Source organism: Myotis brandtii, unplaced genomic scaffold (assembly GCF_000412655.1).
Source record: "Myotis brandtii unplaced genomic scaffold, ASM41265v1 scaffold247, whole genome shotgun sequence".
Taxonomy (NCBI): Eukaryota; Metazoa; Chordata; class Mammalia; order Chiroptera; family Vespertilionidae; genus Myotis; species Myotis brandtii.
The window spans coordinates 987,229-998,735 of NW_005359352.1; the positions used below are offsets into that span (position 1 = coordinate 987,229).

Sequence of the window (11,507 nt, forward strand, 5' to 3'; positions counted from 1 at the left end):
TTAATCCATTGAAGACCTGGTATGCAGAGATGCACAACCCGCGGACACAGACAATGGGGTGGTGGAGGCCTGGGGCGCGGGTGGGCTGGAGGGGGTCAGTGGGGCACAAAGGGGACATGTGTGATGCTTCCAACAATAAAGAATTATTTTTTTAAAAAAAGAAGCTGAGCTCAGCAGGCGCTGGGCGTGGGGCGTGCTCAGCTGGAGACGTGGTGTCCGGGGGCCGGCTGACCGCCTTGGCTGTGGCTTCTTCTGGGGGAGACAGGGGTGTCCACAGCCTGGTGCCCAGGCGAGTGACCACTACACCCCCGGAGGCCATGCTGTCCGGGTCCAGCGAATAAGGCCCAGGGAGAGGGGCAGGGGTGGCGTTCAGCTGGGGACACAGACCTGGTCCCGGCCCAGGCTTCTGCAGGTTCCTCGTTGCTCTTCGCTGCAGGGTTGCCTGGGGTCGGGGTCAGTGGCTGGAAAGTGCGTTGCAGACTGTGGGCTCCTGGGGGCAGGGCTGTAACGACAGACCCAGCTCAGCCCGACCAGCAGGAGGGACGAATGCCCGGACTCAGATTTAGGACGAGATGACCTTCCCCAACAAAGGTGCGCATGTCAAAGGTGGTGTCTGGGCTGGGGGCGGGGAGGGGTGCTGTATGGTTTGGGAACAAGACCTTAAACCAGTAGTTCCCAGCCTTTTTCTGGCCACGCCCACCTGAGCATCTCTACCGTCCGGATGCCCCCCTGTGACACCTAATTCTTATTATTCAAAAAGTGACTCCTGTTCACGGGGAGGAAGCCTGAAAGGCCATGAACTGGGTCTAAACAAGCTTCCAAAGAACATGGCATCCATGAAAGAGAAAAATAGAAGAAGGAAAGGACAGTGGAAGTACTGAGGAAGAAATCACTAAGAAATTGTTTTAAAAAATAATATGAAGTGCTATGAAAAAATAGCAAATAAAGTTTCAGGATATATAGAGAACTGAAATGCATAAATCTGTCACAATTTATATTTATATACTGTATATGAGGCCCCTGGAACCATAAAAAATGCAAAAAAATTACTATCACTAACTCATTCTCAAATTGCCCCCCCTTAAAAATCAAACTGCTGCCCCTGTGGGGTGTGTGCCCCACGTTGGGTACCATTGCCTTAAGCTGTGGGTACCCCAGGGCTAGGCTCCAGGGAGAGGCCAGAACGTGCAGGGTCCGTCGGGCAGGCAGGGAGGACGCCTGGCGAGGGGAGCTGAGAGCCTGGGTGAGATGCTGTCTGTCCGGACCCCCCCCACCCCCAACCCAGGGCTGCGGATCTCCTTGGCGGACTTCCCCCGGAGCAGGCGGGGGCTGTGGGTGGGGGAAGAGCTGGTCCAGACTCCAAAAGCCAGAGCCCACCCCAGGGGAAGGCCCTCCCTCGCCTGGTGCTCCCTCCCTCGGCCTCTCAGCCGTTGGTTCCCTGCCTTTTCGCAAAGGCCTGTCCCCGAGGGATGGACATTTCTCTAGGTTGTAGACCTACTATGTGTCAGGTTTAGGCACAGACAGGACCACCATGGACACGGACTCGCTGGATTCCTTCAACAACTTTGAGAGGCGGGGTCATGACCCAGATGTGCCCTGAGGAAGGGAGGCTGGTGGCGGTGGAGGGCCAGGGTGCTGACCACCGCCTGTTCGCCACTGCGTCCAGGGCCCTGGGCCCCTTGCCCAGCTCTCGGTGGCTTCTGTCCCCTCACACACAGCGCGGAGGACCGCTGGGCACTGAACGGAGCTAAGGGAGGGAGGGGACTCCAAGCACAGGCCACTTGCACCTTCTCTAGCCAGAGGCTCTCGGCCCGGGGCCTGTCCGGGGGACATTGTCACAGACCCCTTCAGAGGCCCTTGCTCCGGCCCCTGCTCCCACGCACTGCTTTAAAGAGAAATCTAGAATGAAAGAGAAGAAAGTTTCTATTTTTGATGAGGCAACGATGAAATGGAGGCTTTTAAATTATTAAAAATCCAGAAATAAATTATTTACTCAGGTCAGATATAAAGCCTCCTTTCATTTTATGAACATGAACCCCACCAACACACCATCACCAATCTGCTGTCACTTACCCTCTGTGCGCCTCAGTGTCCTCATCTGTAGAATGGGTGGGGGCTGGGCTGGAGGAGCCTCCTGGGGCCCTCCGTCCCCTCTGTTTGCTTTGCCCATCTCTCCTCATCCTTTACCCTCTGCCTTCAGGATCCGGCAGATGCCCCACCACCACCCCCGCTCACACCTTCTCTGAGCCACTCAGTGGGAGGGGAGGCGAGCCCCCTGCTCACACCTTCTCTGAGCCACTCAGTGGGAGGGGAGGAGACCAGCTATTATTAATAATTAGAGGCCCGATGCACGAAAATTCGTGCAAGATTAGGCCTTCCTCCCCCAGCTGCTGGCACCGGCTTCCCTCCGGCACCTGGGACCTGCGCTTCCTTCTGGCTGCCCACAGGCACCCGGGACCTGGGCTTCCCTCCGGACCCAGCTGTGTCAGGAAGGACGTCTGGAATGACGTCCGGAAGACATCTGGTTTAATTAGCATATTACCCTTTTATTATCATAGATAATATTGCTACATGCCAGGCCCTGCACAGTGGTGTCTACATCCTAGCCTATATCCTCCACAACCCCGAGGTGGACAATATTATGATCTCCGTTTCACAGATGAGAAAACCGGGTGCTCAGGGGTGAAGTGCCTTGCTCGAGGTCACCCGTCTCGGAAGTGGCACCCGAGGGTCCAAGTGCAGACAGCTTGCTCCTGAGCTACCCCTGTCCCCAGCCTCGCCTCGCCTGGGGTGAGGCCCTCAGGCACCTGTCTCCCTGGAAGCGGCCTGTTCTCTGCCTTTGCCCTGCTGCTCCCTCTGCCTGCACGGCTCTCCCTGCCCCAGAACAGTGGCCAGAACAGTGTCACCTCTCCCAGGAGCCTTCCTCTGAGCTTGCACCCCGTCTCCGCTGCCCTGTGGAAACCCTTCCCCTCCGATCGGCCGGCATGTACACCCGCCTCCCCACCACACTGTGCACCTCTTGAGCAACAGGGCTCAGTGGGTACCACATCCCCGCGGCCCGGGAAGTGTGTGTTGAATGAATGGGTGAGTGAATGAGTGCGTGAAGGGACGTGGCTCCCTCACCCTTTGGGGTGAGGTTGTTGGTTGCCCCGGGGCCCAGCCCAGGGAAGCCCCCTAAGGTAACCCGTTCCTGGCATCTCTGACATTCTACCACGAGGGACTCAGCTTGGTCGGGAAGACATTGGGTTGCCATGGCAACAGATTTTTTTCTGCCCAAGCAAACATTTCCACAGAAACCCCAGCAGAAGCCAGCGGTGCACCCCTCCCTCCTCCTGCACCCACCTCGCCTTCCCGGAGCCTCAGAGCCCAGAGCCAGCCCTCCTCCTGGGGGCTCTGGCTGGGTTTCTCGTCGCCGCCCTATTTAAGCCCATGCCCGGCTGGCCCAGCTGCGCCTCACACCCTCCCTGGCAAGAGGGGGCAGCAGCCTCCGGCGACCACACTGGAGTCAAGCCCATCACCCTTGGATGGGAAACCCTCCCAGAGTGGGAAAGGCTCAGGGCTCCTACCCTCCGCCACCGCCAGTCCCACCCCTCTCAGACCCAGGCCCATCCCACCCCTCCCCTTTCTCTTCCCCTGGTCCGGAGCTGGGGAGGGGCAGGGCCCTGCTGGAGAGTCTCCCACGCCGACCTCCCTGCCTCCTCCCTCCCTCCCTCCCCGTGATCCTGGATCCGTGGATCCACCGCCCACGCGCTGGAGCCTGCCTCCCAACGCGGCATCGCAGGCTCTCGTCTCCATGGCAACACACCACCCTGCGCAGGACCACTGCGCTCAGCTACCCAGCGGCCAGCCCCCGCTCTCCCGCTGCCCATTTGAGGGGGGGGACACCCACGCACCTGCTCAGGCCACGACTTGGCGCTCACTCATGTCCCCGCCTCCTCCCGGCAGGCCAGAGTGACAGCGCGTGGGTGTCACAGGTGTGCGCAGGCGCAGGTGTCCAAGGCATCCATGCTCGCCTGATGCAGGTCCCTGCAGCCTGGGAGCTGCCAGTGACCCCGAATTGCGTGCTGTGTGCCCTCTGGGCGGGTGTGGGTGTGTATCTGGGTGCTGTGCCTCTCTGGTCAGCATGTCTGTCCATCTGTCTGTCTGTGTTTGTCTCCAGCAGAGGGGGGGCGGGGAAGGTATGTCCTCCTGGGTGTCAGGGATTTGGTACCCACAGCTCCTCCACTTCACTCCTCCAACAGCAGGCGCAGGGTCCCAGCTGTTCTCCTAGGAAGTTCAGGCCCAGCAGCGGCTGACGGGCACCCACGGGCCACCTGTGCCTGCTCCCCTCCACCGCCCGCCCCCACCGGGGCCAACACCTAATCCACAGACCCCCACGCTGGCCCTTGGGATCCACAGCATTGCTCCTGAGCCGTCACCCGATTCCATTTTCCTGTGGAATCCGGGCCAGCGTGGAGGAGGGATGCCAGCCTCAGCCTGTCAGCACCCGGCCAGGTGACCCGGCGTGGAACGCAGTGCCGCCGGGCCCCAGTTCCCCGTCTGTCACTGATTTCTTATGGACGTTCTGGTCCCGACTGTCCAGAATCCCATCACGCGTCAACTGGCCAGCCCTGGCCGGTGTGGCTCAGTAGCTAGAGCGTCGGCCAGCAGACTGAAGGGTCCCAGGTTCGATTCCGGTCAAGGGCATGTACCTCGGTTGCTCAATCCTCAGTCCTGGTCAGGGCACATTCGGGGCAAGTGTGGGAGGCAACCAATCGATGTGTCTCTCTCCCATTGATGTCTCTCTCTCCTCCTCCTCCTCCCTTCCACTCTCTCTAAAAATCAGTGGAAAAATATCTCGGGGGAGGATTTTTAAAAAAGTGCCAATGGCTGACACTCGGTTCTCCTGCCACACAGCTCTCCTCTCACTCACCCTCTGGGGGTGATTCTGCTGGGAGCCCTGTCTGTCCGCCAGTAGGAGGCCCCCTCCCATTCCTCTCTGTATCCCTCACACCAGCCGGACAGCTGGTACGTAGCAGGGACTCGTCAAGGGCTGGCGAGCGGGTCAGTGACCACAGGACCCAGTGCATCCTCTCCCTGCCCCCACTGCCCTCTGGCGCCAGGAGGCCCTCACAGTGTTATTTGAATTGAACTGAATGGATTCTGGGAGTTTGAGACCAGACATCCTCAGTGGGCGGCTGTCAGGGAGACCTGAGGGCTACGGGCTCTGCTCCCCAAGGGCGCAGGGAGGTCCTGGAGGTTGAGGGGTTCCTCTGCCGCCCCATCACCGAAGCCTGGTGGGGGTGTCGGGCGTTCTCCACCCCCCAGGGTGTTCCCCAGTCGCTGGCAGCAACGTCTCTGTCGGAATCACACCGCCCAGGTACCCCCTGCCCACCTTTCTAGAAACACCCAGGGCTTCTGTCTGGTGCATTCTTTTCCTCCGTGATCATTCTAGAAACCCAGTCCTTCGTCTTTGGCAGTAATAACCCAATTCCCAGGACTCTAAATGGAAAAGAACAGCTTTAATCCCAGGCCGGGGAGCCGGGCGAGCCAGAGGGAGCCCTCCCAGCCGCGGAGCTGTGTCTGCCCAGGGCAAACGCGTTGCGCCCTGATGACCTCGGAGCGCTATTAGGGTTTAGGTTGCCCGTCACCGCGATTCTCTCGGGGCTGGGAGGCTGGGAAAACAAGGAGATTGTACAAAAGCTGAGCTACATGACAGCCCGCACTTCCGATGTCTGGGAGCCCCCAGAAAGTGGTCTGGGGGAGGGGGGGACATAAACCAGGCTCCCTAAAAGGAGTGGAAGATGCGCTCCACGCCCCTGTGCAAAGTTGATGTCGCCTATGGAGACCTCCTTGCCGGTATCAAATGGGATTTCTATTAGCCGCCATTGTCTGCATGCAAACACCTTACTGAGCTGGGCGATGTTCCTGCAACATCTGACTGAGATTTGGGGGAGCAGAAAGGCCACACCTGCACATGTAACAAGCGCCAGGGCTTTCTCCTTCGGCTCTGAGGCCACGCCTATGATCCAAGGAGCAAGTGGAACACGCAGGCTGCATGGGCGCTGCCAGAGCCCATTAAGAAATTTGCTATCCCCCGGCCGGCGGGGCTCCTATGAACCAGGAGGTCACAGTTGGATTCCCGGTTGTGGCACATGCTCGGGTTGGGGGACTCGATCCCCTAGGGGGGCGTGCAGGAGGCAACCGATCCGTGATTCCCTCTCATCATGGATGTTTCTCTCTCTCCCTCTCCCTTCCGCTCTGGAATCAATAACAATATATTTTTTTAAAAAAGAGAAATGAGCTGGGAAGCAGAGGAGACACTGGCAGCGGAGGTGGGCGGGAGGCTGGTCTCCGTCCCCGGCCCCGCGGATCGGCTGTGATGTCTGCACGCCCACGCTCACCACTCCCCTTCCCCACCGGCCCGGCCTGCCAACAGCCAGCCTGCAGACAGCTTCCAGCGGCCCCACCGCCCCCGGGCACCCAGACCCTTCTTCCCAGAAGCTAGAGACGCAGTGCCTTTCCTCTAACTCCCAGGCGCACACCCGATGGCTTCCCGTTTTCCTCGCCTTTCCTCTTCCAACGGCACACAGGACCCGCCTGACACCTTGCTTTCTCCGCAGGAGACGCTGGGCATCTGTCCGTGGTTTCTTACTTTCCCCTCACAGGACTCTCCTGCCCATGACGCCTCAGGAGGAGGGAGAATGAGGAGCCTCTGACGCCTGGAACTAGGACAAGTTCACAGAGGTCGAGGGCAGCCTCGTGCCCCCTGGGTGTGGGCTGGGAGACGCAGAACCCACCGCCTCACCCCTGGGACCCGCCCGGCCCCTCCCGCCAGCCCCGTGTGGCTGTGGACCCCCTTCATGAGCATTTGTTTCGGGGTCGCCCAGTCTCCCTTTCCATCCATCCATTCATCCATCCAGCCATCCATCCATCCATCCATCTATCCATCTGGACAAGATGCTGACTTAGTGCTATTGTACCAAAAAACAAGCAAGAGAGGGTGTGGGGGGGCGGGATATGGGTGGGGTGCATTGTGAGCCTGCAGGGGACAAGGGCTGCTGTGAAGGGCTCATCCACTGCTGGGGGCCCTAAGGGACTGGAAGGGCGGCCCACGCATCCACAGGGGAGGCACCCCCAGCTCCATGCAGGGGGGGAGGGGCAGGCACAGCTGTCTCAAGACAGAGTGGGCTGCCTGTGGGTGCCGGGTCCCCATCACCGAGGCGCTCCAACAGGCCCTGGGCAGGGAGGCTGCGGGAGCAGGAGCCTGGGCAGGGACCGAAGTACCCCAGGGTGGTCGGTCCACCCCTGCCGACTTCTGCATCAGAATCCTTGAGTTAGCCCTGCCGGCGTGGCTCAGGGGCTGAGCGTTGACCTGTGAACCAGGAGGTCACGGTTCAATTCCCGGTCAGGGCACATGCCCAGGTTGTGGGCTCGATCCCCAGTGTAGGGCGTGCAGGAGGCAGCCAATCCATGATTCTCTCTCATCATTGATGTTTCTCTCTCCCTCTCCCTTCCGCTCTGAAATCAGTTATATATATAAAATACACAAAGAGCCAAGTGCCCAGCAGAAGGCTGCATCCACTCACAGGAAGGCTTGGGACCAGTTGCCAGTGCGGGCAGAACAGCAGCAGATCTTGGAAGCCAGGGCACTAAGCCGGGCATCCGATGGGCAGGGGGTCGAGAAAGGCACGGGGTGGAGCAACCTGCCCACGGTGGAAGCAGTCCTGGGCGCAACAGGAGGGGCCCGTTGGCTGAGGCTGATTCCCAGGCTTGTTGAAAGGGGCCCAGGAGCAGGCCCCGGCCCGCCTGAACCCAACCGGTTTGGGAGGTGGGGGTGGTCGGCCAGTGCTGAGCTGGAACGAAACAAGAAAGCCTTATTCCTGGGGGCCAGGGTCCCCGAGATAAACGCTGTCCCTGGCGCGTAAGGACGGCCGCAGCGTGCCCAGGAAGGCTTGCTGGGGGCAGAGGGGACAGCTCACACCCGCAGACTCGTGGCCCCAAGGAACCCCAAAGGTTCCCTTCTTTTTCAGGCGAAGGCGGGAGAGCGTGACCCACTCCTGTCCACACCTCCATGTCCTCGCCCACCATCAGTCGGGATGTGGTGGCACTGTGACGGCCTCGCGGGGAGAAAATGAAGTGTCCTTCAATCCTCCTCTATTCCCGGCGCTGGGAAGACCCGCACCGAGTGCGGTTAGTGGAGGAAATGCTCCTCCCAAATTCCCGGGAAGAACGGGTACTGGAGGCCAGTGCCCGGCGACGCCCCTTGCGAATCGTCCAATGACAATCAGAAAGGGTCACAGGCATCTTCGGACCCCACTGCTCCCTGAATCGTCTGGCTCAGTCCCGCCGCCTGCCAGGTGGGCAAAGGGAGGCCGAGACAGTGAGAGTCTCTAAACCTGAGCCCCTGGGGGCACCCAGCCCACCCTCCCACCTTACAGCCCAGGACCCGGGCCAAACCGGCAAGTAAACTATTGGCCCCCCGCCGCCAGTGGACTGCGACCCGGGTCTCCGTATCGGATTCCCCTTCTTCTGTCCGGCCCGCCCCCCAGTTCCCGACCTTCTTGCACGATTGAGAAATCCACCCACAGCGGCCTGTCTCCCTCCGTCTCAGGACACGCGGACGGTGTCTCAGACCGTCCCGGCTCCAGGAACAACCCCTCCGGCCCCGGCTGAACTTTTCCTCGCTTTCAAAACTCGGAATCGATGCCCCAGTTTCACAACCTCAGGATGACAGCTCTGGGAGACCTGCCGTTTGGAGAGGAACATCGGTGGCGCTGAGCGAGGTCTCCCTGTGCCGGAGGAAGGCCGCACGGGCTCCGGGCAGGCCGCGGGGTTCCCACCGAGAGTCTGAGATGCACCAGCCTCTCGCAGAGATAAGGCGGCAGGTTTCTGGAGCCGCCGCTGGATGTCCACCAGCGGATTCTGTCTTCCATCCCGACAGACCTCCTGTGGCCCCGGGGGCACAGCCCAGCCGCGGACAGTGACTCCTGGGCCAGGAGGAGCAGAGCCCACAGAGGACTGACCAGGGGCTGCCCGGGGCCGGAGGGGGACACGATGGCCGACGACCAAGTGCTGATGGTTTGAGCCTCTTCAGGAAGGAGCTGGACAGTCGGCCAGACAGGAAGCTTGTTCTTTGGGCTTAAGGCAGACCTGGCTTCACTTTATTGGGCAAAGCCCAGGGTCACATTGTGGACGAAGCCCGCGGTCCCGGACCCTCCTGAGACCCCCTCCAGCTCATCCCTTCAGTGGCCCTTTAACAATGGGCCCCGCAGGCGAGTTGTAATAACGGGGATGATAGAGGCCTCGCCTTTGGGGGCCTGGGCAGCATGATTTGGGGGGAAGCGGGGTGGGCATGCAGCAGAGGCAGCCTCCTCTCCCGCCTGGCAGCCCTGGCAGCGGACGCTGGGGGAGCCGCCGTGGGCACGTGGCCTCGTGAGGCGGGTTTCAGGCCGCAGCGGGGCTGCCCCATCGATGCTGCTACTCCCACCTGAGCCGGAGCCACGCGCAGCCACTGTCCTGTCTTCCAGACGTCCCCTCCCCCTTCCCTGGCTCTGCTCTCTCTGCTCTCTCTTTGCTGCTTCTCTGTCTGGTGAACTCCTATTCATCACGCAAGGCCCTGCTCAAGTGTCCCTTCTCTGCCCTCTTTCTGACCCCAGTGGGGTGACTTGCTGTCCTGCTCAGGACTCCTTCCTCCCTCCGTGACCACCCCGTTCACCTGTGGCTGCCTCGGGAAGCGGGGTAGGCAAAGCCTTCCTCTCCTCGGCCCGTGCGCAACTGGGTCAGGTTTGGAGCGGGCAGCACGGGATCCGGGGTCTGAATCACCAGGAGGGACCGAGCAGAGAGGACGGGTCCAGAGGAAGCAGGAACAGGCACCGAGCCAGCCCGCAGTCGGGTCGGGCTCTTCAGCCGGGCTGTCTCCTTTAATTCTCAATAAACTGGGAGAATGGTCCCCATTTTCCAGATGAGGAGACTGAGGCTCTGAGGCTCCAGACGGGGCGAATTCACCAGCTGGAAAGCCACGGAGCTGGAATGTGCTGGAAAGTGGATGTGGCAGAACCGGAATGGGCTGTTCCCACCTGACCACACCCAGGAGCCAGCCGGGCTGCTGGCAGGCACCTAAACCTGGCACAGAGCCGGGCCCAGGGAGGCGGCAGCCGGCGGGCCTTGGGAGCCGGGTATTTTTAGTCACTCTGTCACCGGGACCAGGCGGGAGGATGGGAAGCCACAGGGGCTGGCACCGGCTGGGGATGAACTCATGAGCCCGGAATAGCGGGGCGCAGCTCTCAGCTGTCCGCGGCCGACAGCCACAGGAGCTGGCTCTCTTGCTTTTTCCTGGGCCCCGGACTCTTGTAGAAGGTTCTGAACGGAAGGACGTTTGAGCTGGAAAGAACCTTAACAATCTCACATCACAGTCTAATCCGGGGGTGGGGAACCTTTTTCCTGCCCAGGGCCATTCGGATACTTATAACATCATTCGACGGCCATACAAAATTATCAGCTTAAAAATTAGTCTGCTCTGGCCGAGACCAGTTTGGCTCAGTGGATAGAGCGTCGGCCTGTGGACTGAAGGGTCCCAGGTTTGATTCCGGTCAAGGGCATGTACCTGGGTTGCGGGCACATCCCCAGTGGGGGGTGTGCAGGAGGCAGCTGATCGATGTTTCTCTCTCATCGATGTTTCTAGCTCTCTATCTCTCTCCCTTCCTCTCTGTAAAAATTCAATAAAATATATTTTTTAAAAAATTAGTCTGCTCTGCCCTAGCTGGTTTGGCTCAGTGGATAGAGCGTTGGCCTGTAGACTAAAAGGTCCCGGATTCAATTCTGGTCAAGGCACAAGCTTGGGTTGTGGGCTCAATCCCCAATAGAGGGCATGCAGGAGGCAGCTGATCAATGATTATCTCTCATCATTGATGTTTCTCTCTCTCTCTCTCCCTCTCTCCCCCTCTCCCTTCCTCTATGAAATCAATAAAAATATATTTTTTAAAAATTAGCCTGCTCTATTTGGTCAGACATTTAATTAACTCCCCCCTAATGCCTCGGCAGGGCCAGACCAAATGATTTCAGGGGCCTTATCTGGCCCGAGGGCCAGGTGTTCCCACCCCTGCTAATCCCCCACTTCTACTGATGGGGCAGTCGAGGCTGAGAGGAGGCAGGCCCGTTGGCTGCATCCTGTCCGGCTGCCATGCTGTCTCGGGGTGCGTGGTGGGGCGGGTGGGAGCGAAGTGCCGAGCGGGGCAGGGAGCCCTGGGCTCGGAGCCGGCTCACACCTGCGAGCTGAGGCCTGTGGCCCGCAGGTTCACCTTGTCTGTGAGGCCCATTCCACAGGCGTGGAGCCTGCGGCTCAGAGGGCGGCCAGCTCAGACCCAGGCGGCAGTCTGGTCCTCTTCGCTCCAAAGCCCGAGCTGCTCCCAGCACCGGCTGCCCTTCCGGTGGCCTGGACGAGCCACGGCTCCCGCGTGAGGGAGAGCTTACCGCGCTGGCTGCTCAGGAAAAACAGACGGGCCTGTTGCCGGTGCTGCCGCTGGGAG

General features: G+C 60.3%; 1 protein-coding gene across 2 annotated transcripts; it reads right to left on the reverse strand.

Moving 5' to 3' along the window:
- Window positions 1-4,886: 4,886 nt before the first annotated feature.
- Window positions 4,887-10,459, reverse strand: LOC106726278. 2 transcript variants are annotated; one of them, XM_014540558.1, is made up of 3 exons: window positions 8,823-10,459; window positions 7,549-8,727; window positions 4,887-6,092 (listed from the first exon to the last, which is right to left on the reverse strand). In XM_014540558.1, the coding sequence occupies exons 2-3, from the start codon at window positions 8,068-8,070 to the stop codon at window positions 5,688-5,690; spliced, it is 927 nt and encodes a 308-aa protein (XP_014396044.1). In that variant the 5' UTR covers window positions 8,071-8,727; window positions 8,823-10,459; the 3' UTR covers window positions 4,887-5,687. The 2 variants fall into 2 exon arrangements, with proteins under 2 accessions (XP_014396044.1, XP_014396045.1); XM_014540559.1 differs by having other exon boundaries at window positions 9,698-9,710.
- Window positions 10,460-11,507: the final 1,048 nt, after the last annotated feature.